At 41.9% G+C, this 22,727-nt stretch overlaps 1 protein-coding gene across 13 annotated transcripts in view; it reads right to left on the reverse strand.

Annotated features, from left to right (window-relative positions):
• Positions 1 to 1,876: 1,876 nt before the first annotated feature.
• The window catches only part of LOC106576859 (LIM domain-binding protein 1), a 46,861-nt gene continuing 26,010 nt past the window's right edge, over positions 1,877 to 22,727 (reverse strand). For 4 of the 13 annotated variants that reach the window (XM_014154338.3, XM_014154340.3, XM_014154342.3 and 1 more), the window contains 10 exons: positions 14,375 to 14,480; positions 14,211 to 14,255; positions 13,970 to 14,045; positions 13,734 to 13,836; positions 13,422 to 13,594; positions 13,132 to 13,254; positions 10,555 to 10,638; positions 10,126 to 10,249; positions 7,222 to 7,358; positions 1,877 to 5,994 (listed from right to left, as the gene is read on the reverse strand). In XM_014154338.3, coding sequence (XP_014009813.1) covers positions 5,770 to 5,994; positions 7,222 to 7,358; positions 10,126 to 10,249; positions 10,555 to 10,638; positions 13,132 to 13,254; positions 13,422 to 13,594; positions 13,734 to 13,836; positions 13,970 to 14,045; positions 14,211 to 14,255; positions 14,375 to 14,480 — 1,196 coding nt within the window. In that variant the 3' untranslated portion in view covers positions 1,877 to 5,769. Of the gene's footprint in view, positions 5,995 to 7,221; positions 7,359 to 10,125; positions 10,250 to 10,554; positions 10,639 to 13,131; positions 13,255 to 13,421; positions 13,595 to 13,733; positions 13,837 to 13,969; positions 14,046 to 14,210; positions 14,256 to 14,374; positions 14,481 to 19,180; positions 19,529 to 21,132; positions 21,225 to 21,277; positions 21,423 to 22,727 lie in introns of those variants that run through there. The other 9 variants (XM_045700672.2, XM_045700668.2, XM_045700665.2 and 6 more) reach the window with 9 other exon arrangements.

A 22,727-nucleotide genomic window follows, 5' to 3' on the forward strand; every position in this document is an offset into this window, starting at 1 on the left:
AATAAATGCACACCAAGGTAATTCTTTGTCATGCCTCATTTTAGGAGAATCAGATTGTGACAGTGGTCTCAGCAGGGTCGGGCAGCCAGGGAAGACCAGTCTGTGACAGAGGGGAGGTGAATTTTTGCAGATAACACTTTATTCTCTCTATGCAGAAAACACTGCACAAGCCAGATGCTATTTTAAGGAAGTCTAACAAACCTCCAAAGTTGATTTCCAAACTGTATCCAGGGTTGAGAAGCTTTTCCCAATGACACAAAACATGTCAAGCAAAAATGTGAGGAAGACCTGATAGAAGCTATTGATGATGATGATGAATTGATACAGATATGTTAGAATGCCCAGTCATGTTCATATAATCTCAAACATAAAGTACTGCAGTCTAAGACCATCCATAGAACGTACTACATGCCAGTGAAACTGAATTACATGCACTCAGAAATGTCATTCCTCTGCAGGAGGCTGTCTGAATTCTGGCAAAGAGCATGTTCTTTTATCTCAGTAAGTCTACAAATTCGCCATTCTCCCCGTTTTTGTTTCCTTGGAAATGGGGATACTGGAGACAGTTATCTGAAGAAAATGCTTAACCAAGCATGTATAGAGGCTTACAAATGTATTAACATTAATTGGAAGATTGGTTATCCTCCTACAATGTCAAGTTATGTATCACTAGATTTGATGTATTACAAGATTAAGGGTATACTGTGCAACTTTCATGAGGCCTGGATGCCTTACTTGGAATACAGTGTGACTAAAAGAGTCTGTATTGAAAACATGCCCACATTAGGGGAGATACCCATTCAGGCAATCCCTAGCTGCTGGGCTGCTCAGTCCTTGCCCTGGGGGTCTGCCGTCCTATGGGTTGTCATTATGGCCTTGGCCTAACACCCAAAACCAATAATGAATGTTTCACTAAGATCCTAAAGCCGAGTGGGGTGTATTGGGGCGCTGCAGGGTGGTGGACCCCTAGGGACTGGACAGGGCAAGACAGCTACATTGTGTGAAAGTAAAAAGAGCGCTACAGTACTATTACTATTAATTATATGGAGGATTTTCAGATTTTGTGTGTGTTAATGTATATTTGAGGTGTGGGTTTTGTTTCTTGTTTCAAAGCCTTGTGAACTGGGAAGGAAATTGTGTTGGGAGAGAGTTGAGTTATTGACTACACTGGTGGGGGTCTGGCGAGCAGGCGGTTGATATGTCTTAATAAAGAGAATCAAAAGTCTTAGTTTTTTTTTAAAGAGTTGTTCATTTGTTTGACTATTGGTTAAAAAGGTGCAACACAATATGTATTATTGAATTACATTTGATCTAGTTCAGTCTTATTAAATCACTTAAACATATTTAATAATCTCTTACCAAGCTTGATGACTGTGGGCATTTTTGCTTACTTTTTGTTCTAAATAGAGATGGCATATTGGATTGTGTAAAAATGCAGGAAATTAGCTTTAGACAGCAAACAAAAAAAAACAAAGTCGCATCCCGGTGAGGAAATGTCAGTCATAATCAATTCTACTCATTATCATCCCCCACATCATATCTGCCAAATTGTATGAACAGTCTTCTTATAACCAGACGTGATATTTTAGAACGGAAATAAAATTCTTGGTAATTGCATTCTAGTCTTGGAGCTTCCCGTGCGAACATGAAGGTCAATTTGCCAAAAGTCAGTCTGTCTCTATACCTTCAAAGGCCTGAGGCTACTAAAACACTTACTTACCCACCCTCTAACTCAGGCAAAACCTAACTTCCACTTAAGTCACATTTTCACTGTCTCCTATTGACATCAATGCAAGACAGTGATAAGTTGACTTACACAGATTTGCCTCTGTGCTTAGAACAGACATAGCAAGTGAAGAACCTCAGTCAACTGCGCTTAAGTGAAAGTGTCTTTATTGATACCGTTACATGAATAAATTGCAGAAAGTCAGCAAAATATAATATAAACCGTATATCAAACCACGCCTATGATGCACTAACAGGGACATGTATGGGTACATCACACCACTCAGACGCTACTACTTTTGACCAGCGCTATACGTGATAGTGCCCTATATAGGGTGTGATTTGAGACGTGCCACAGTTTCTATTCAGTCAGCCTGCTGAAGAGAACTTGATTGGAAAGTTGAAAACATTATACAGTTCAGTCTGGCGATGTCTGAATGGATTTAGAGACAGTTTGGGAGTTAGGAAAGAGGGTTGATCCTGCAGACGACTTGTGGGCTGCTCAAGCTCTGGAGACCCCTGGTGGTGAAACTAGGTATCTACACCAAGTTATGTACAGAGAAAGCAAAGGAATCATTCATCACTGTCAAATCAAATTTTATTTGTCACATGCTTCCTAAACAACAGGTGTAGGCTAACAGTGAAATGCTTACTTACAGGTCTTTCAACAATGCAGCGTTAAAGATTAATATATATATATATAGAGAGCGAGAAATGCATTACTCGTTCAACTTAGGTCCTGATGGATTTTACATAGATTTTATTTTTAAGTAGTCCTTTTTCTATAATCTTTTTTTTCCTATGGTGATTTCTTCCTATTGACTTGACTGAAAATCATGTCAAGTTACCTATGAGAAACGTATGTAAAAGCATGTGAAAATAATGTAATTCTCTAGTCTTTTCAGACATCTAAATGTTGATCGTGACATTGGGGTCAGTTATTGAAAATGTGAAGTATAGTTGAGATAACAGAGCCAGAAAAGCCTACAAAATGACATTGGGGTCAAAGGCATACATATTCTACATGAACTTGCAAACTCATTAACCAGGTTTCCATCCAACCATTTCATGCAGATGAATTACCTGACGCATAAAAGTATTGACAGGGCTGATGGAAACAGGAAATGCTGGTACAATTTTATAAAAGCTGACAGCCAATTTGTTTGTTCGACATGGTGGCATCTTTTTGCGTCTCTAAAATGAATTGTGCAAGACAAAGGGGGTGAAACACCTTTATGTGCAAATATTGATATAATAACCATAATATTTTAGTAAATTTGGGAGTCACGCGATGATATGGTATATGGTTCTCCAACGACGACTCGGGAAACCATGCAGTTTAAAGTAGGCTACAGATTAAATAAATGAACTTCATAGGGTGGTGAATGTGCAAGGTGATGAACTTGATGCTCCTTTCCACTAAATATTGAGGGTCTTATTCTGGTGAAATGATAGATGCTTGGCTGCAGTTTGAGCAATAAAATATTAAATCGCTCTTATCCATAATCTTATAATGTAGGTAGCCTACCCGCACTGTATCTGTGTGCTGTTGGCTAGAGTGCAAGTGTCAAAACCAGAGCGCACACATTTGCTATATAAACGCAACAATGTTTGTGAGAAAACCATCAGTAGAGTTGAAAATGCAATGGAAAACCTATTTAACTTGAATACATGACAATTTAACTGCATAAGTTATTTTTGTCTACCACGTCATCGCGCACAGCCTTTTATCAGCAAAAAGTCCGTTTGATGGAAACATCTCTGGTAGGAAAATCCGCATATTGTTTTATGCAGATTTTAGAATATTCGCATGAAAATCTGTCGCAAAGTAGATGGAAACCTAGCCATTGGCATCAAAATAAATAAATTGTATGTAGAACAAAAATTCATAGCCAGCTCTCGTGAATGGTGGTTGTACCCTTGAATGTAATTTCTAAACAGTAAAAAAAAAAAAAAAAAGTATCTTTACATTGGAGAGATGCCATAGGGTGTTGATCTAAGGAAGGATACTTAGAATAACAATTATACAGAAACTACCTTAAATATACAAGCACAAAGACACAAAAACATGAGGAAAAAGCGCACAAAATTATTTGTAATACAAACAAATAGCATATCGGGGATCAATATTTAAAAGGATCTTGCAAAGTAGCTTCTTGGTTTGTAGCTTTCAAAAATAGTGATTACAAATTATTGGGAAACGCAAGCCAATACAAAATGTGTTGTTTTCTTATATCTTACAATGCCGTGCCAAAATTGTCTTCAAAAGTTTTCGTAGCATATCGAAGAGAGAAAATACGTGTCTGTACTGTCTGAGGTGTGGACGTGAGGTACTGAGCAGATAAGTAGACAGGGAGTTGGGATGGGTCTCAACAGGCACCCTATCCTCTAGATCAGCGATTCTCAACTGGTGGGTCTCATGTGAGGTTTTGAATGGGGCGCGAGTGTGAGTTAAAAATAAAATACATACTCAAGTCTGAAGTTAAACGACGAACAATTATAATGAACCTATATTTAATTTAACCTCAAATATTTTTTCTTAAAATCACAGTATTTTCAATATAGTGTTATTAGCAGCACTATTTAGCAGATTGGGTTGATTTTGTAGTCTCAAACCAGTGAGTTTAACATTCTTCAAGAATATGGGCATAATTGAATAATTTAGGTGGGACTGTGGTTCCCTTGTCATATAATTGATATATTTACTATCAATATAGCATTGAAAATAGTATGCATTTCGTCAACAAAAAACACAATGCAAATACTGGACCGCAACAGACCTGGTTCAAATTGGGTCCCCAGGAAAAAAACATTTGAGAACCACTGCTCTATATAGTGCACTACTTTTGACCATAGCCCTATGGGTCATTGTCAAAAGTAGTTCACAGGGAATATAGTGCCGTTTAAGGTGCAGGCTTGGACATTAAAAGAGGTGGCTTTTCCCTTCAGATCCGAATCACTGGGATTCGTTATAACGTCATTACCATGTCTGACACTGACAGGCAACATACTGTATCAGGCATAGACAATTCAATATTACATAGATGTAGTAATCTTAATGACAATAATACAAATGATCTAACAGTAATATTTATACAGTTACATACCGTAGATTCTCCTCTCCAGTCACAGGTTTCTGACGCTTTACAATTTCTTTATATAAGCCATAATAAAAAGAACAAAATACACCATCAATTCATAAGAAAAATAGATTGAAGATAGTGGAAAACAGTAAAGAATATTCTGGGGTGTATTTTTGTTTCATTTATTTGTTTGCTTGTCTGTTTCATTTTTAGAAATTGATATAAAAATAAAAAATTTAAATCAAACTAAAAACATAGAAAATTAAAACCCACTTCTGTATGGCCTGGTGCTCTGGTCCAGGTGGGGAAGTAGGATCTCTCTCCAGTACCTCAGAGTGTCTGTGTGTGTGTGTGCGTGCGAGCGAGTTGTGTGTGTGTGTGTGTGTGTGTGTATGTGTTGCGTGTGTGTGTGTGTGTTTTAGGTTTAGCGTAGCGGTTCTCAACTCCGGTCCTCAAGCTCCGGCAGTGTACAGGTTTTTGTTCCAACCAGGTCCTACAAAACAAATAATTTAGTTTTTAAAAACTGAACGTTGGATTTATGCTGTAGTGCACACAATACGTTTTACTCTGCTAAAATCTAAGAGATAATAAATAAAGCTAGGTATTCCTTCCCTGTGAGGTGAGCACAACAGAAATAGAGGTACGCTGTCAAGGCAACACACCCAGAGACCCGAGGTTGGAACAAGAACCCGCCAATATGTCCGCCAGCAAAATGGCCAACATGGCTAGCACTGATCATAGAAGGCCGAACCCAGCTCTGACTCAAACACTCTGACCAGTATGCACAGGCTCTCTCACACACACAAACAGAACAGAGTCAGGCCTAGCACTGATGAGCAAGGGGAAGAGGGCCGGGGTTGAGCACCACTGAGCATGTGCGAGAGAGAGCGTGAGTGGGATTCATTTTGCAGGTAGATGAGTAGCGTATCTGGGTGGTGAGTTAGGGTTTATGGTTGTGGCTCTACTGTGCGTCATTCTTGCTGTCCTGGCTGCTGGGCGTCTTGTTGTTCCAGGGGGAGTGTGCGCCCCCCAGAGCAGGGGAGCTACCAAAACTGTCCTCGTCCTCCAGGCCCCCCGCTCCGTTGGCCGTGTCGAACTGGCCGTTCTCCAGCCGCGTGATCAGACGCTCATCTTCGTCTCCGAACTCCCCTCCCATCAGTGTGGGCTCGCCCACCATCATCACGTCCTAGAGAGGGACAGCAAGGGCCGGAACATTATCCCCATAACCACGGGGGAGAACCGAGCATGGACGATCCCAAAGGACTTCGAAAATGGGATGGATGGGGCTGGGACTACCGTGGTTACATGTAATGGTGGATTTTAGGCTCGATGACACTTATGAATAATATTTTATGTAACCTTTAGGTCCTTGAAGGCCTAAAATGATATGGACATTTTAAAATGAAGCCTTTCAGTACCTATGAAAATAAGGATAACTCATGTTTGTGTGTGTCCATCAATGCTCACCCCACTCACAACCAGACATAGCTCTGGGTTTCAGGCACACAGCCCAAATATTTAACACCATCTACAGCAGGCCCAATGCCAGCCTCTGTTCCAGGGATTTGGGTAGTATTGCCCTTCCCCCATTGGTCAGCGGTGGGCAGCCCTGATCCTCGAGTGCTGCATCATGGGGTTTTTCATTCCACCTCGGGTCTCATTGGCTCACTTAACCAACCAATAGCACCTAAGCTGTCTGTGAATTCTACGTTTTGATAAAAACTACTACCGCTGTGCCTAAGTTTGTAGGACAATAAAGCAGATTGAGCAGAATGTCTCACCTGCTCCAAGTAGAAGTTACCCCTAACCACAGACCTAGAATCAGATTGGTGCATCTCCACTCCTAACTAACATTTAGAGGGTTGATATAGTATCTGATCCAGGACCCGTGGTAATGTCTACCTCCTGTATGTGTGTGACCCGTAGGCCAGAGGACCAGGGACTGCCCAGCACTGGCTCACGTCAGACAGGGAGTCATTGGCATCATAAACCTAATACACTTCCACCATTCCCCATAGCCTATTTCCCCAATCTGATCCTAAACCCAGAAGGCCCCACCTCCACCCTTCTTCCTCTCAACCCAATATCCTGCCTTCTATCGACTACAAACCTGTCTTAAACTCATATCCTTATCATACCAGCCCCATCTTTCCTGCCCCCATATTCCTTTCTCACCTGTCCTATCACTCCCATCTGACCAGAAATATCTACCCCTATGTTACCTGTCCCAAACCCCCCAAAAGGCTGTAATTGGGAGTCTAATAAGGCGGTGCACAATTGGCCCAGCGTCGTCCGGGTTTGGCCAGTGTAGGCCGTCATTGTAAATAAGAATTTGTTCTTAACTGACTTGCCTAGTTAAATAAAAGGTTAAATTAAAAACAAAAAAATATATATGTAAAGATGGGATGCTTACAGGTACCTGTGTGGAGAGAGGGAAGTTGTTTGCAGGACTCTTCTTCTTGCTGTTGTTTCCTCCACCAGCGCTCATGTTGCTGCCGCCAGACATCTTCCTTTTCCTCCGCTTGTTGGGCGCTTGTCTAGCCGGCTCAGCTGGAGAGAAATAGGAGGAGAGGTGTAACAGATCTGCAGCGTGTGTGTGTGTGGCTTGTATTACTATCTTCGTGGGTACCGGAATCCCAAAAGTTCCCACAAGGATAGAAAAACAAGGGAAATATGCCCTTTTTGGGACAGTCCCCAAGGCTATTTTTGGCTTACAATTAGGGTTGGGGAAAATAAGATTGAATGGAAATAAATGTTAGGTCCCCACAAGGATAGTTAAACATATGCTGTGTGTGTGTGAGAGAATCGGATTCATCTGTGCACCAAGCTAAAGGGTTCAATTCTCAAGTAAGGTTGTGTGGTTTACCCAACATTAGGGATGGGCATGAGTAATCGAGGACTCGAACGGACGTCAAAGCTCAATCTTTAACCAGAAATAAAAAAACATTATAAAACTATTTGGTGGAATGTCATTAGTGGCTGCCCAAACAGGCAAGTGAAAAGTTTTATTATTGTCTCTTGAAGACAAAATGTTAATTTGCTTTGACTCTAGTTTTCTATTTGTACATGTGCATTTGCGGGACACAACAAAGAAACCAAGCGTCACAGTTCTTCTCCCTAGATTCCTTTTCCCCTTAGTGTCTCATTCACTCAATTGCGTTCCAACTGCTCCCTACCAATGTTCCCGCTAATTTTTTGGGGCACTGAGCAAATTTCAAGTCTGCTGAGTGCAAACTTGAACGTTGTGAAAATTCTGTGCAATTGGAACGTGTTCACTGAAGCTGTACCCTCTTTAAGTTACAGTTTTAAGTGGCCAAGTAGACTACTTGATCATAATGTAGGCCTACCAGAGTGGCCCATCATCAAAAACAATGGTGAAAATGCATCCAATAACATTTTAACAGCTGTTCTATCATTCAGCCAACAGTAGCAGCCAAATGTGTTGTGCTCAATGTAGGTCTACATTCCATGAGACTTTTGAAATAAAAAAAATATGTAGGGATTGACAACCTGTTTATCCAGGTTTATGACTGAAATGTGTTGTTTGATGCAAAATACAATTCATTATTTCCATTATTACAGAGAATCAGACATATTATGGCTAGAAATGCACAGTGTTTGGTACTCTTGTAGGAAGCAACCACTCCCCCCATTGGTGACTATAAATTAGCTACAACTGGGCTAATAACTCACTTACTAGCAAAGAATATGAACAAACGTACACAGCTGGCTACACGCAGCTCTCGCTTTGATCTCAAAGCAAGGGCATCTACTCGCGACCACATGCTGTAAACACAATCTAGTTCAAAGTGAATGGCACAGACCCATGTGGCAATGGTTTATTTGCATATAGGGAAACTGCAGCTCTGATTGGTTATGGCACACCAGTCTGTGTAGAGTATGGGCCTGATTCGTGCCCGTCAATGCAATAGAATCCTACTCCAATGCTCTCTGACTACAAGAAAATCGCTTGGATAGTTAGTTTTGTTTTGGTATGTTGCATTGAAAGTGACTAATATTGCGTTGATTCGATCACAATTCGCACAGTAGAGGGAAACGTTGATAGTGTTAACTAGAAAGTTGGGTGAAGTTCAATCTCGTGCTTCTTTGAGCGGGCTGATATTTCTTCTGCCCGTGCACAGCTTAGAGCCGGGGGGGGGGGGGCATGCGCCCGGGCCCGCGACAGGAGTCGCTAGAGCACGATGGGACAAGGAAATATTAGCCTTCCAAACCCGGACGACCCTGGGCCAATTGTGTGCCGCCTCATGGGTCTCCCAGTCACGGCCAGCTGTGACACAGCCTGGGATCGAACCCAGTTCTGTAGTGACGTCTCAAGCACTGCGATGCAGTGACTTTAACCGCTATGCCACTTGCGTGCCCCCGCAAATGTATTTTTAACAATCAATTGGTCCCCCAAAAAATGCATCCCTCTGTTGAATTTCAAAATCCCGATGAGGCCCTCGTGCCAAAAAGTTTTGGTTAGCCTATGCTATAACACCATAAACATAGACAGGTTCCACACTGAAAATACACAAAATTGTATTTATCAGGATCATTAAGCCTAGGCCTACTCACCAAACAGATGTCATGGCCGTAATTACTGTGAAACTCTTAATACATTTTGAAAAACTAAAAAACCAGGCAGAATAAAATAAATTAGACGTCTGTATATCGAAAAGACAGATTGTTTTGTAACCCTGAATCTTCTTTCAACTCGCCAAATTGAGCCCTGTTTCAAATTATCACTGAGAGTAACTGTTCCAGATGCAAGATGCGCATCACTACGTTTTTTCATTTGGAAAAATATTATATTTTATTCTGTTATATTACATCATGGTTTTTTTTAACAATTAAAAAAAAGGTGTCTTGACTGATAAGGGATCAGGAAATAAGAGCATCTTGACTGCTAAATTAACAAAGCAAGGCTATGCCATTGCATAGCCATTGGCTTCTACAAACCAACGCCACTGCTGAGATTACTGCCTTTTTGAAGATTGTGTTCAAAAATAGACGGCTGAGATTACAATTTCAATAAATTAATCTTAAATGGTGCTTGCTTTTTTATTGACTAAATATGGGGCAATTTAGCAATTAAGATTTATCTGTAATGGTTATGATAAATGAGGCATTGTCGCGCACTGTTGGCATAGGCCTATAGATAAATGTGCACATATCTCTCCAGTTCGGGCCTTGCATTCTAAAAGTAAATTTAAACATGTATTAGAGTACTCGGGGAAAAAAATAATGCGAGTACTGGAACAGTCAAAAAATGTCAAATGCCCATCCCTACCAAACATGTGTAAAGTCTGATTGTCACCTGGTGGGGCCACCATGCGTTGCCACTTCTGGAAGAGGCAGGTCTTGAGACAGTCTCTGGGACTCAGACTGTAGGTCTTGTGTCTGGACATCAACTCCTGCATCGGCTCCAAGATCACACACAGCTAGATGAGAGAAAGACAGTCAGAGAAACAGATTACCAATACTGCTTAAGTACCAGCATCTCTAACCACATTTACCCTTCCACTGACTAAAGCACTGAACGAGACAACCAGCGGCGGCTGTTGGAAGGAGCTATAGGAGGACGGGATCATTGTAATGGCTGCAATGGAATTAATGGAACTGTATCAAACAAAATAAAACCTATGGAAAACACGTTTGACACTGTTCCATGAATTCCATTCCGGCCATTACAATGAGCCTGTCCTCCTATAGCTCCTCCCACCAGCCTCCACTGGACTGGACATACCCTGAGGTAGTTGAGTGTGGAGTTGGACAGGCCACATCTTGTGATGTTTTTAGCCAGCTGATCCAGCATCTGAGGGTCCTGCACCTTGGAAGAGAGTGAAGAGAGAAGGGTGGAAAGAGAGCAGAGAACAAACATGGGAAGGTGGTCAGTAACACTGGTCTGGAAATCAATTCATAAATCAATCCACCAAATCTGTGGATGTGTGTCAGGGTTTCCGTTAGGAAATTGTGGCACCGGAAATTTGAGATATATACCGGACCATATGTATTGTGTAACCTGATTAGGGCGTCCACCCACAGTGCTCAGGATGACAGAAAATCCCATTTAGATTATGGTCATTCATATTAACAGAACATGCAGGTCGAGGATCCAACGATGTGCAGTCCTTCTTACTGAATTCTGCTGCGTAATTTGAAGATGTTAAAATAACTATCCACATTTACTTTGTGGCAACCCGCGGGCCAGCAGGGAGCTACAAAGGAAGGAGCAGGGCCATGGTCAGCACCAGAGGGCTAGAGGCCAAGTTGAGTCAGCACCATGGACAGCTCTACAGGCACCAACTGGGGCTGGTGATCCAACACTGGTACTACCCAGTCCAGGTGCTGCAACCAATTGGCACCTGGAATTGGTCCCACCTGTCCCTCGTTAACCCAAATGAGTATAAGTAGAGGTGCTGTCACTCGGGCGCTTGAGCAGACAGGCAGAGGGTATGCCTAGACCTTAGAAGAACTGGAGAAGATGCCACCTGGTGCAAGTTGAGAACAAGTATTGAAACCCCGGACTCATCACTCTCTCTCTCTCTCTTTTGTTGTTCATTACCACAGGCGGTCCGAGGAGCCGCCACGCCGGACACCAAGTGACCCACCCGTTACCTGAAAGGCCTTTCAGTTATATTTCTCCCCATTCCCCCCACAATTAGTAAGGAACAACTTGTTTGAGCACTGCAAAACAGTCCCCCACAGTCTTATTTTATTGTGAGTTTCACCTCTGACTCCCCTGGGCTACCATATCTTCTTCAGCAAACAAGACGAGTAACAGCAAAATCACTAGCCTACGTGAATCTACTATCCCCCAATGGAAGTTAACCTATCCTATTGGTAGGTTAATATCAGACTCAGGCTAGTCTATCCTCCCACAACTGTCCCAATGTAACCTGGTAACCTGAAAGTTGCTAAACTATTATTTCTTCACATTATTAGTGCAGCAATGTCCATTCCATAGTGGGGATAACACCACTGTCAAAGCACACTGCACATGCGAGCGGTTTCATGTGACAGATGAACATATTAGTTAGAAATTTTGAAAGAGGGGAGATCTAATGTGACTAGGATTGTGCCTTTGGTGACTGGACAATGAAAGAAAGTTTATATAAAATAATTGCCTCCACGGATATGGTCTGATTTTGAGTAAGCTACTTTGAAGCAAGGTAAGAAATGTCTCAATACGTAGTAAAATGTTTGTTGAAGCACCTTTGGCAGCGATTACAGCCTTGAGTCTTCTTGGGTAGGACGCTACAAGTTTGGCACACCTGTATTTGGGAAGTTTCTCCCATTCTTCTCTGCAGATCCTGTCAAACTCCGTTAAGTTGGATGGGGAGCGTTTCTGCACAGCTATTTTCAGCTCTCCAGAGATGTTCGATCGGGTTCAAGTCCGGACCACTCAAGAACATTCAAAGACTTGTCCTGAAGCCACTCCTGCGTTGTCCTGTTGGAAGGTGAACCGTCGCCCCAGTCTGAGCAGGTTTTCATTTAAGGATCTCTGTACTTTGCTCTGTTCATCTTCGCCTCAATCCTGACAAGTCTCCTTCGACCTCATGGCTTGGTTTTTGCTCTGACATGCACTGTCAACTATGGGACCCTATTAAGACAGGAGTGTGCCAAATCATGTCCAATCATTTCAATTTACCACAGGTGGACTCCAATCAAGTTGTAGAAACATGATCAAGGATGATCAATGGAAACAGGATGCACCGGAGCTCAATTTCATGTCTCAAAGCAAAGGGTCTGAATACTAACGTGAATAAGGTATCCGTTTTTTTATTTTGAAAACATTTGCAAAAATGTGTGTTGTGTGTAGATGGCTGGGGATATTTGTTTATTTAATGAATTTTAAAGTAAGGCTGTAACATAACAAAATGTGAACAAAGTCAAGGGGTCTGAATACTTTCCGAAGGCACTACGATTTCAAAATGCATACTGCCTCCAGCTCAGTGTAAAGTGGTGTGACGCAATGATGAAGCCCAACTTCCGTTAACTATGCCTTTGTTTGAGATTCTGTAGCAGAAGCTCTAGCACTGCCTGACAGACATTCCGCTCAAAGGCTCTGTATGTGTATGCTGAAACATAACGAATATACCGTACACAAACTAAATTATGCAAATTAACCTATAGACCGATAAGCATGACCGATCGACTCGTATTTCCATAAATTAATAGACTAAACAGCATTATTTCACCATAGGATTTCTCTTCTACTTCTCCGGGACAATTGGTCGGCGCCAATTTCAAATGTATTGACCAACCGCCTGCTATTACCGGCTAACGGAAACCCTGGTGTGTGTGTGTGTCTGCGACTCACGTGCATGGCCAGTATGCTGCGAGGCAGGACTTCTCTGTGTTGTCTGATGCTAAAATGCCACGTCTTGATTCTCATCATGTCGTCAAACATGAACTCCAGGTACAGACGGCCCTCCACACACACCTGAAGGAGAGAGAGGTTAGAGGTCAAACACCTAGAGCAAGGTAAGGTTTCTTATCATACAGTGCACAGAAAATAGGGGGAGAAAAAGAGACTAAAATACATTGTAAATGGGGAATGTAATGTGTATTTGCAAATGTTCAAATTGACCAGAAAGTGTATTTTCGTACCTGTGTGAACATGGGCTTGCCGTTCTGTGTAACCATGGTGCACTGGTCACAGTCCAGAGACACAAAGTTAGTGTGGAAGGACTCTTTAGGGTGCTTCAACGTGTAGAACAACTCAGTGGCGCCGCCTTCAAAGATACTCCGGAAGTACCGTGGGATCAGCGTCCGGCCGATAGCTAGGGAGAGGATACATTTACTGTTTCAATACATTTATTTAGTATCAAATGCAGATTAACACGTTATGGTTACAGAGGGTGAAATCTATGCAATCCCATAATAAAGCATAGCTGCCCTGGAATTCAAAATGTTTCGTACTATATCGTTTGGGCCCATCCTCTAGACAAAAGGTGATGGTGAGCATGGCATCATCCTCAAAGAACTCTGTGGTGAAGGCATCCCACCAGAGATTGTCACAGTCCTACAACACACAACCAAATCAGTCCAACAGTAAAGGGGAGAGAAGATATTCCCACCATCAGTGAATCAATCATTCAATAAATCAATCTCCCACCACAGACTAAGGGCACAGCCAAATCGCCATCGTCGCTCACCTCTGTCCAGTTCTGTAGCCGTTTGTTGAGCTCAAATATCCTGTAGTCTGTCTGGTTGCCATATGGTGTTGGTCTCCTGCAACAGGACAGAGCAGGGTCAGTACAGATGGACTGGACTTGAAGGCACAACAACTTTATTTTCTAATTAAAAGCTTTGCTCTAACACTATTTCGAGGCCTGGGGGGGGGGGGGGGGGGGGGGGGTCAAGGCTGATGCTGTGATCGTCAGTCGGTGTACTCACCCCATGCCAGGCTCAAGGTATGACGGGGGGTACATTGGTGTTGGCCTGCAGACGGAAAGACAGGAGAAAGTCAAAATGAAAACCCAGTACTATATAGGTGATAATAGTAATACACTTACAGTACTAAGAGTATGAGCTAAGTGGCAAATGTGTGCGTGTCCTACCCCACGTCCCTGTCCAGCATGGTGCCGGGGTGGAAGGGGGGGAAGGCACTGCCGTTAGGGCCGGGCTCCTTGGGGGAGTACAGCTTGAACGACTTAGACGAACAGCCTAGAGAGAGAGAAAGAGAGATTGAGCGATTTGGACAACGGGATTACAGCCTGAGGCTCCGTACACAGCCCGTGCTAAAAAAATAAAAAATAAATCAACCAATGAATTGCAGCCTCGCACCAACACACTCCAACATTAAGCCAGCTACAACCAATTAATTTACTTGCTTGTTTTTGCCCCTCCATGTGTGAAAGCAGACTATTAGACAAATATGCATCTTTAATCTTATTTACACTCTACCAGGTAGATTTTTAAAACATTTTTTATTAAAAAGTTATTTCACCAGGTAGGCTAGTTGAGAACAAGTTCTAATTTACAACTGCGACCTTTGACTGAAATAACATTCATTTATAGCATATTTCAGAGTACAGATGAGAAAACAGGAAAAAAATAAAATGTTGACTACATTGTAGAAATGTTACCAATATTGTATTTTCTTGTGTGCAAATAAATACAAACCAATCATATGCCTACAGTGTGATACAAGACCCTTTCAATGGTGATTTGGGACAATTTCAACTGAGATCGAGTGCGCATGTTCACCGATGAAGATCTCTCATCACCATGAAAGATACTTCGACCAACAATTCAAATAAAATGGCTATTGGGACAAAAAGGAAATTAAGATTTTAAAACAAGCCAGACAACGGCGTGTCCGCTGCAAAAGTAATTCTTGTTACAAGTATTTCGCCTACACCCGCAATAACATGTGACCAATAAAACTTGATTTGAAAAAGCCCATGATCATCGGACATTGGAGAGGTGAGCGAGAGAAATGCTGACATTTTGCGCGACTTTTGGCACTCTCCGCTCATAATCTCCATTCTAGGCCTACTCTTTCATTGTGTTAATAGTAAGTCAACCTAAATATTTATTGAAAAAGGCTATGGTAAATAGGAATAGGTAGGTCATTTGTCACCCGGCTGTGAGCTGCACTGTTGTGCTCTGCCTGACTCCGGCAGGGCCAGTCATGTTTAAATAGGTTAAACTATCGTTTTCTTTTTTTTTTTATAATATAGAAACTATCGTCTGTCACATCACAATGTCATATCTTCACAAGATTTTAGAATTCTATAGTAGCAGTCAAATAGACCAACATTTTTTAAATATTGTTTCATTAACCTTCCTACTTCGTCAGAAACACGGGGACAGATGTAGGCGGTCATTGTAAATAAGAATTAGTTAACCGACTTGCCTAGTTAAAAAGGTTAAATAATAATTTAAAAAATAAAGTGTGTACCAAAACAAGTTGTGAGCAATTGCCAAAAGCTATGCAATCTGGTTGACTGAAAATACTTAGACTTTTGTATCCTACTTTGTAGTAAAAATAACATTAAACTAGGCAAATATAAAAGGCCAAATGTAGTCTACTTCAAAATACACACATGCTAGGTAAATATTTAGTAAATTAGCCATTTCATGCTCAAGTTGACCGTACTATGGAATTGCTCTAAATCTCTATTGATAAACTGGGTAAATCAAGATGTAGCCTAGGTCTATTCATGATACAGATGAATGCATATTATTCAATACGACTGTGTGAATGCATTGTGCTATCGAGCTTGTTTCAACTGATTTTGTGGGCGCTACAGATGACAATCCCTTCCATGTAGGACTTATTGTACTTAACGTTCCCATAGAAGAAGCAGTCTTCTTTTAGAAAAATGTGCGCTGTCTCTAAGAAAGTAATGACGTTATTTGTGAGGCAGAACATGGCGGTGGATTCTGGCTTTGTGGCTATGGAATATTGGGGAAACCAGGCAGGAGGGAAATGAAGTGAATGAGTTTATGGTGGTGAGATAGACAAAGTGAATTAATCAAGTTTGGGGTAAGAATCAGCTTTGAAATGTGCATATTTTTCATTATATTTCCATATTATCACAAAGAAAGTACTAGGGTAGTGAATTTGTTGCTTCAGCTGTAAGCTAGCAAGTAAAGTTAGCCTTCAATTAAAGCTAGTATCGTCTTGCATTGTAAAAGTGTTCTAGCCTGTATGAACATTGTTTTGCCAACAGTAATTCTGTTTAAATTTTTACATGTCATGTTGCATTATTCAAGTGTGTTAATTTATGTGCAGCATGAGTCAGGAGCTAATAACGCAGCCCAGACAGCTCTTGCAATTACTGAGTAAGTGGAGCAGGTATTTTGCTCTATAAAAGGGGCTGCACTGATAGACAGACTTGATCCTCCATCACACGAGAAACATTTGACAGAGGTAACAAATTCTAGTACCAAACAGCTTAACATTTTTTTTTTTTTTTAAATACAGAAGTTTCAATGTACCATACAACACTAAGCCCCTCTCTTGCATACAGCAGCCTAAAATCATGTGATCACAGTCCTGCTGTGTGTGTGGTGTGTCCTGTCCTGCCCATCCCCCACCCCTCCCTCTAGCTTGCTGTGGTGTTAACCTTCTCCTGCCTAGATCTGTGTATACTGAACCACTCAGGCCTTCATTACAACGCTGCTGTAACTAAACACCCCTTCTAAGGCTTACTGAATTTGAAGACAAACACTGCGTTGAGTCTCAACCTGTATTCAATAACATCACATCTCCATCTGTAGAAGTATGGCTGGAATATATATATATATATATATATATATATATATATATATATATATATATATATATATATATATATATATATATAAAAAAAGGCTACTCTGTGGCCTACTTCGTCAACAACGGGTGGGTGGGGGGGGGGGTAGAGAGAGATTAGAGAGGGAGAGATGGGGATATGTGCACTGTCCTGAGCTGCCTGCCCTCCTTCCTCTAGTGCACAACTCAGCCAGCCCAGGTCATTATAAAAGGCATCCAAATGCTTCCCAGCCAATACTGTTCGAAGAGGCTTATGGCATTTTGTGTCGTTTTATTTCGTTTTGGACTTCTGAGGGTTTGTTTGGCTGTTCGGCACACATTTTTTCTGGAGGCAAACTGAAGCCTACGCCCCTTCCTCTGTGATTAGTCAACAGTAGGGATTCTTCAATAAAGTATTGTTTTTAAACGAGAGACGACTCGTTTTCAAATACCTTTTTTCATTGAGAAATACCGCACCAAAAAGCTCATTTAGATGTGAAATTGCACGACTAAGATCTCCTCTGCAAAAGCGTCAAAATTAATGACAGATATCTTGAGTTATCGTTGATTAATTATGACTATTTTGAGGATCTGGCTACGGCTTCTCGTTTTTCAAGCGAAGGTCTTTTAAGGGAGTATGCGAGTACACGTTCGGTTAGCCGAGTTTGGCTAGGCACCAGCAGAACTGAAACATGCTGAGGCCTTAACACAGGAAAAACGATAGCTTCTACAACTCTAATATGCTCCCAAAAGCAGAATCCTGCATCTCACCAATAAAGCATTGTTTGGAGAATTACATTACACATTATATACCCCCCCCCCCCCCAAAAAAGCACTCAAATCCCTCCTTGTTTCACTGCACCCCAGAGAGGCTGTCTATCCTCCCCTACAGGGTTCACTGCAGTTCTATTGGCATGACCTTTGACCTGGCAGCAACCCCAAACCCTGGTACACCAGACATCAGCCCCAGACATCCCCCTGTATACACTCAGCCTTTCTCTAGGCTAGACAGGTACATCATATTAAATTACTCATTAATCATCCTACAATCAATAAAAATACTTTCATTGCACAGACTGGCTTCAAGCCTTCAACCTCTGCATATAGCCATGCCAACATGAGATTAGAATGGATAAGCAGTTGGTGGCATCCACTCACCCTACTCTGGGGGTCAATCCTAATTCTCAAAATGGAGGACGGGGGTTTATTGTCTTTATGGGCAGCAACGTAGTCTAGTGGTTAGAGCATTGGACTAATAACCGAAAGGTTGCAAGTTCGAATCCCTGAGCTGACAAGGTACAAATCTGTCGTTCTGCCCCTGAACAAGGCAGTTAACCCAGTGTTCCTAGGCCGTCATTGAAAATAAGAATTTGTTGTTAACTGACTTGCCTAGTTAAATAAAGGTAAAATACATTTATGACAGATGTAGATGGATGACATCAGTCCAAGCTTCCAGAGTTCTAACACGGAGGAGCATCATGTCACTGTAGATGTCATATATAGGAGTCACAGACAAACCTCTCCTATATTCCCAAAATGACACACACTATCAATGATAGCGCCATTGACCTACCTATCTTGGAGTGGGTGAAGTCTACTACTAGAGAAACTGATCTACGGCCTGTTTGGAATTTTCCACTCAAAGAGATTTGGATGAGCTTATACTCTATCTAGGGGGTTATGATTGATTAGAACGAGAATTGAATAATACAACAAAAACAAAAATCGCCAATTGACATTTGCACACACCGAAAAACAGCATTATGAGCCTAGTACAGATTACGTTAAACATCGAAGAGCTGAGAAGCTAGCAGCCAACTACATGGTAAATTCTTCATTAATTGTCTTATCTTGATGAATACTGTCGCGTGAGATCAGTTGAACAAAGGTTTGACTGGATGCTGATAGCAAGCTAGCTACAACAGCAAGATTGTCTGTTGACCAGTGACAGTGAAGTTAGCTCGCTGGCGTTAGCCATCTAACTGTTAAGTAACTAAGTACGTTAGCTAGCTGCACGAGCCGCATTCGAAATTTCACTTTTGCATCATAATAATTCATTGCTACTTAAATTGCAACAAGACTAGTACCTAGAGATAATTGCTAACACTTCAATCCACCATACCTGCACCGAATGGTTAAACGAAACGGTGTTTTTTTTCAACACCACTGCTCGGTTAGCAGGTTAGCTTGAATGCTAACTGTCCCAATTTGAAGCACCTTCAGGCTCAGCTTAAAATAGCCGTTATTTCAGTGCTCCTCCGAAACAAAACGAAAAGCAAAACAAAAGTGGCAATAATTAGTATTTCCCCAGTTGCGTTATTTTTGCTCCTCCAAGATAGCGTTTTTTTTTTTTAGCAACACAGATGTTGAAAAGTGGAGAAGGAGCCAAACCCTTTGTTCCTAGCCAGCAGCGAACAATGGCCCCCCGTCTCTGCACTTGCTTCCCCCCTCGCTCCTCCTCTTCTTCTTCTTCAATGAGGTGTAACGGCGGTTGGCATCTAATAAATATTGCATTACCGCCACCTACTAGACTGGAGTACAACTCCCTTACCCTTTCCTTGAAAAAAACAAATACCCTACCATCTAACACTACTCACAAAAAAACTAAAACCGAAATACCACCCAACTCCATTATATAAATCTATGTAGTCCTACCTCAGGCCAACAACCTGAAAGGATGGGACACCACCACTTAACACACCCTGTAACTCCTCTGATGTAAAGTATTGCACACCCAAATACCAGTCTCAACGTCACCAGTGAAGAGGCGACCCCGTGATGCTGACCTTTTAGGCAGAGTTGCAAAGAAAATGCCATATCTCAGACGGGCCAATAAAAATTAAATATTAAGATGGCCAAAAGAACACTGGACAGAGGAACTCTGCCTAGAAGGCCTGCATCCCGGAGTCACCTCTACACTGTTGACGTTACCACTGGTGTTTTGCGGGTACTATTTAATGAAGCTGCCAGTTGAGGACTTGTGAGGCGTCTGTTTCTCAAACTAGACACTCAAATGTACTTGTCCTCTTGCTCAGTTGTGCACCGGGGCCTCCCACTCCTCTTTCTATTCTGGTTAGAACCAGTTTGCGCTGTTCTGTGAAGGGAGTAGTACACAGCGTTGTACGAGATCTTCAGTTTCTTGGCAATTTCTCGCATGGAATAGCCTTAATTTCTCAGAACAAGAATAGACTGTTGAGTTCCAGAAGAAAGGTCTTTGTTTTTGGCCATTTTGAGCCTATAAATCGAACACACAAATGCTGATGCTCTAGATACACAAGTAGTCTAAAGGAGGCCAGTTTTATTGCTTCTTTAAAATCAGAACAACAATTGTCAGCTGTGCTAACATAATTGAAAAAGGGTTTTCTAATGGTCAATTAGCCTTTTAAAATGATAAACTTGGATTAGCTAACACAACGTGCCATTGGAACACAGGAGTGATGGTGGCTGATAATGGGCCTCTGTACACCTATGTCGATATTTCTAATGGAGTAAGCCGTTTCCAGCTACAATAGTAATTTATAACATTAACAATATCTACACTGTATTTCTGATCAATTTGATGTTATTTTAAAATGGACCAACAAAAAAAAAGAGCTTTTCTTTCAAAAACAAGGACATTTCTAAGTGACCCCAAAGTTTTGAACTGTAGTCTATATCTTAACATCACTTTGGTGGGAAAAGACGCAACATCTTGAGAGCAAAACAATTCACATTTCTTTCCCCCATTCTGACCAGCAGAAACACAAACAATTATCACAAGACCACTTCTGGTTACCCTCACCAATTCCACAGCACCCAACTCTGTTTTCACCCACCCTGAAACCAGAAATGGGTCAGCCAAAAGGCAGGGGTCCACTTTTTCAACAAAAAAACAGTCACAGACATCTTTATCCTGACCCTCGGTGCGAGCCTCGGGCTCCAAGAACTTCACCACACCTACCACCTCCGACACTTCAACCGCATTCACTTCCATTTCTCCTCCTGTCTTCAGCTCACTCTGCTTACACTTTCCACCATTCTTCTGTAACAAACCATCTCCCTTTTTCCCGCCATTTTTAACTGGCTCGAGCTCACCCTCTCTCTTAGACCTCCATTCCTCCTCTGTATTCCAAGTATACATCTTATGATATCGTACTTCTCCTGACATACATCTTGTTCTTGCCTTCTCAAGGGACACCATTTAACCGGCTGTCACAATCTCTGTACAATCAGCACAAACCCCTCGGAATGTAGCGCTCAACAGTGCATCCCACTTATAAAGCAGCTGCTTCGTCTTGATGTTCTTCTTTAGCAAAAGCGACTGCAATGCTTTTCCAATCCAAACAAGCACGCTCTTCCAACCACCATCCACTGTCTCACTTCCTTCTCTCTTCCCCCTTCTCACTGTTTTGTCTTCTTCTTTACATTTGTATTAGCGGATCAAAACCAAATGAAAGGTGCCTTGACCGCCACCTACTGTACTGGAGTGTGAAGCCGGTCCCTGTTCATATTTTTCTTTTCTAGCCCTGTGATGCCACCTACTGTTCTGGAGTGTGAATTCATTACACTTTGTGACTCAAAAGGGATGGGGAAAAAGGGAAGAAAAATTGGCTTACCAACTAACCTTACACCCAGCGGACAATTCCAATGGAGTTTTCCCCATCTCCTCAAAAGTATCTCTGACGGGAATTAATTTAGTGTGGACGGAATTGCTGGCAACGGTTGTTGGGATGATCAGAGCTCCGGTATCAATAGTTGATAAACAAACAATCAAACTTCACTCGATTTGGTGGCGGTTCGGCACGGCTGTGCTGTGACTGGGTCAGAGATGGTAGGAGATAGTGATGGAGAAGAAAGAGAAGCAAGTATGGAGCATAGTGGTACAAATTAAGGGGGGAGTTGAAAATAAAAAATGAAAGCGGGAGAGAAAGGGAGTAGGGGTTTGAAGGGAAGCGAGAGGTTTATGGAGGCAGAGAGATGGCAGAAAATTTAATTTGAGGAGAGCAACATAGTGTCCAATGCTAGTAGAAGTTCGGAGGTAGAGTGCGGAGGAAGTGCGAGATAAGTTGCGAGGGGCGTATGAATGTGAGGAGGAGCATAAAGTGATTCCGAAGTTTAGAGAGGAAGGGGGAGTTGGGGCGATGAGTCCAATGAGGTTGACGGCTGTGATGAAAGAGTTGATTGGGGAAGTTGTCAATGCAAAAGTGTTAAGAGATGGGAGCTTGTTGGTGTTCTGTAAAAAAGGGAAGTGTAAGGTGATGTTCGAGCAACTGAACTGATCAAGCAGGGAAGCAGTGGATTAAAAGGGTGATAACAGGAGTGCCTGTGAGTGTTAGCATTAAAGAGGTAGGCGACAACTTGAGGAGGCATTCCATTGAATGTTCAAAGATTACAAGCAAAAAGGGGTGGAGTTAAGGTGGATATCTTGTCTATTCTGTTACACTTCAAGGACAGGGTACTGCCAAATAAAGTAACCATAGGATATATGAGTTATTATGTGAGGGTGTATGAACCGAAGCCTTTAAAATGTTATAACTGCCAGAGATTTGGGCATGTGGCAACAGCCTATAAAGAGAAAAAGGTGTGTGCCAGATGCGGAGGGGAGTATTAAACGTGTAATGATGGTGTACAACCAAGGTGTTGCAGCTGTGGGGGTGCTCATAGTGTGGCATATGGTGGGTGTGAGGCAA

The sequence above is a fragment of the Salmo salar genome, chromosome 18, assembly GCF_965601325.2.
Source record: "Salmo salar chromosome 18, fSalSal1, whole genome shotgun sequence".
Classification (NCBI taxonomy): Eukaryota; Metazoa; Chordata; class Actinopteri; order Salmoniformes; family Salmonidae; genus Salmo; species Salmo salar.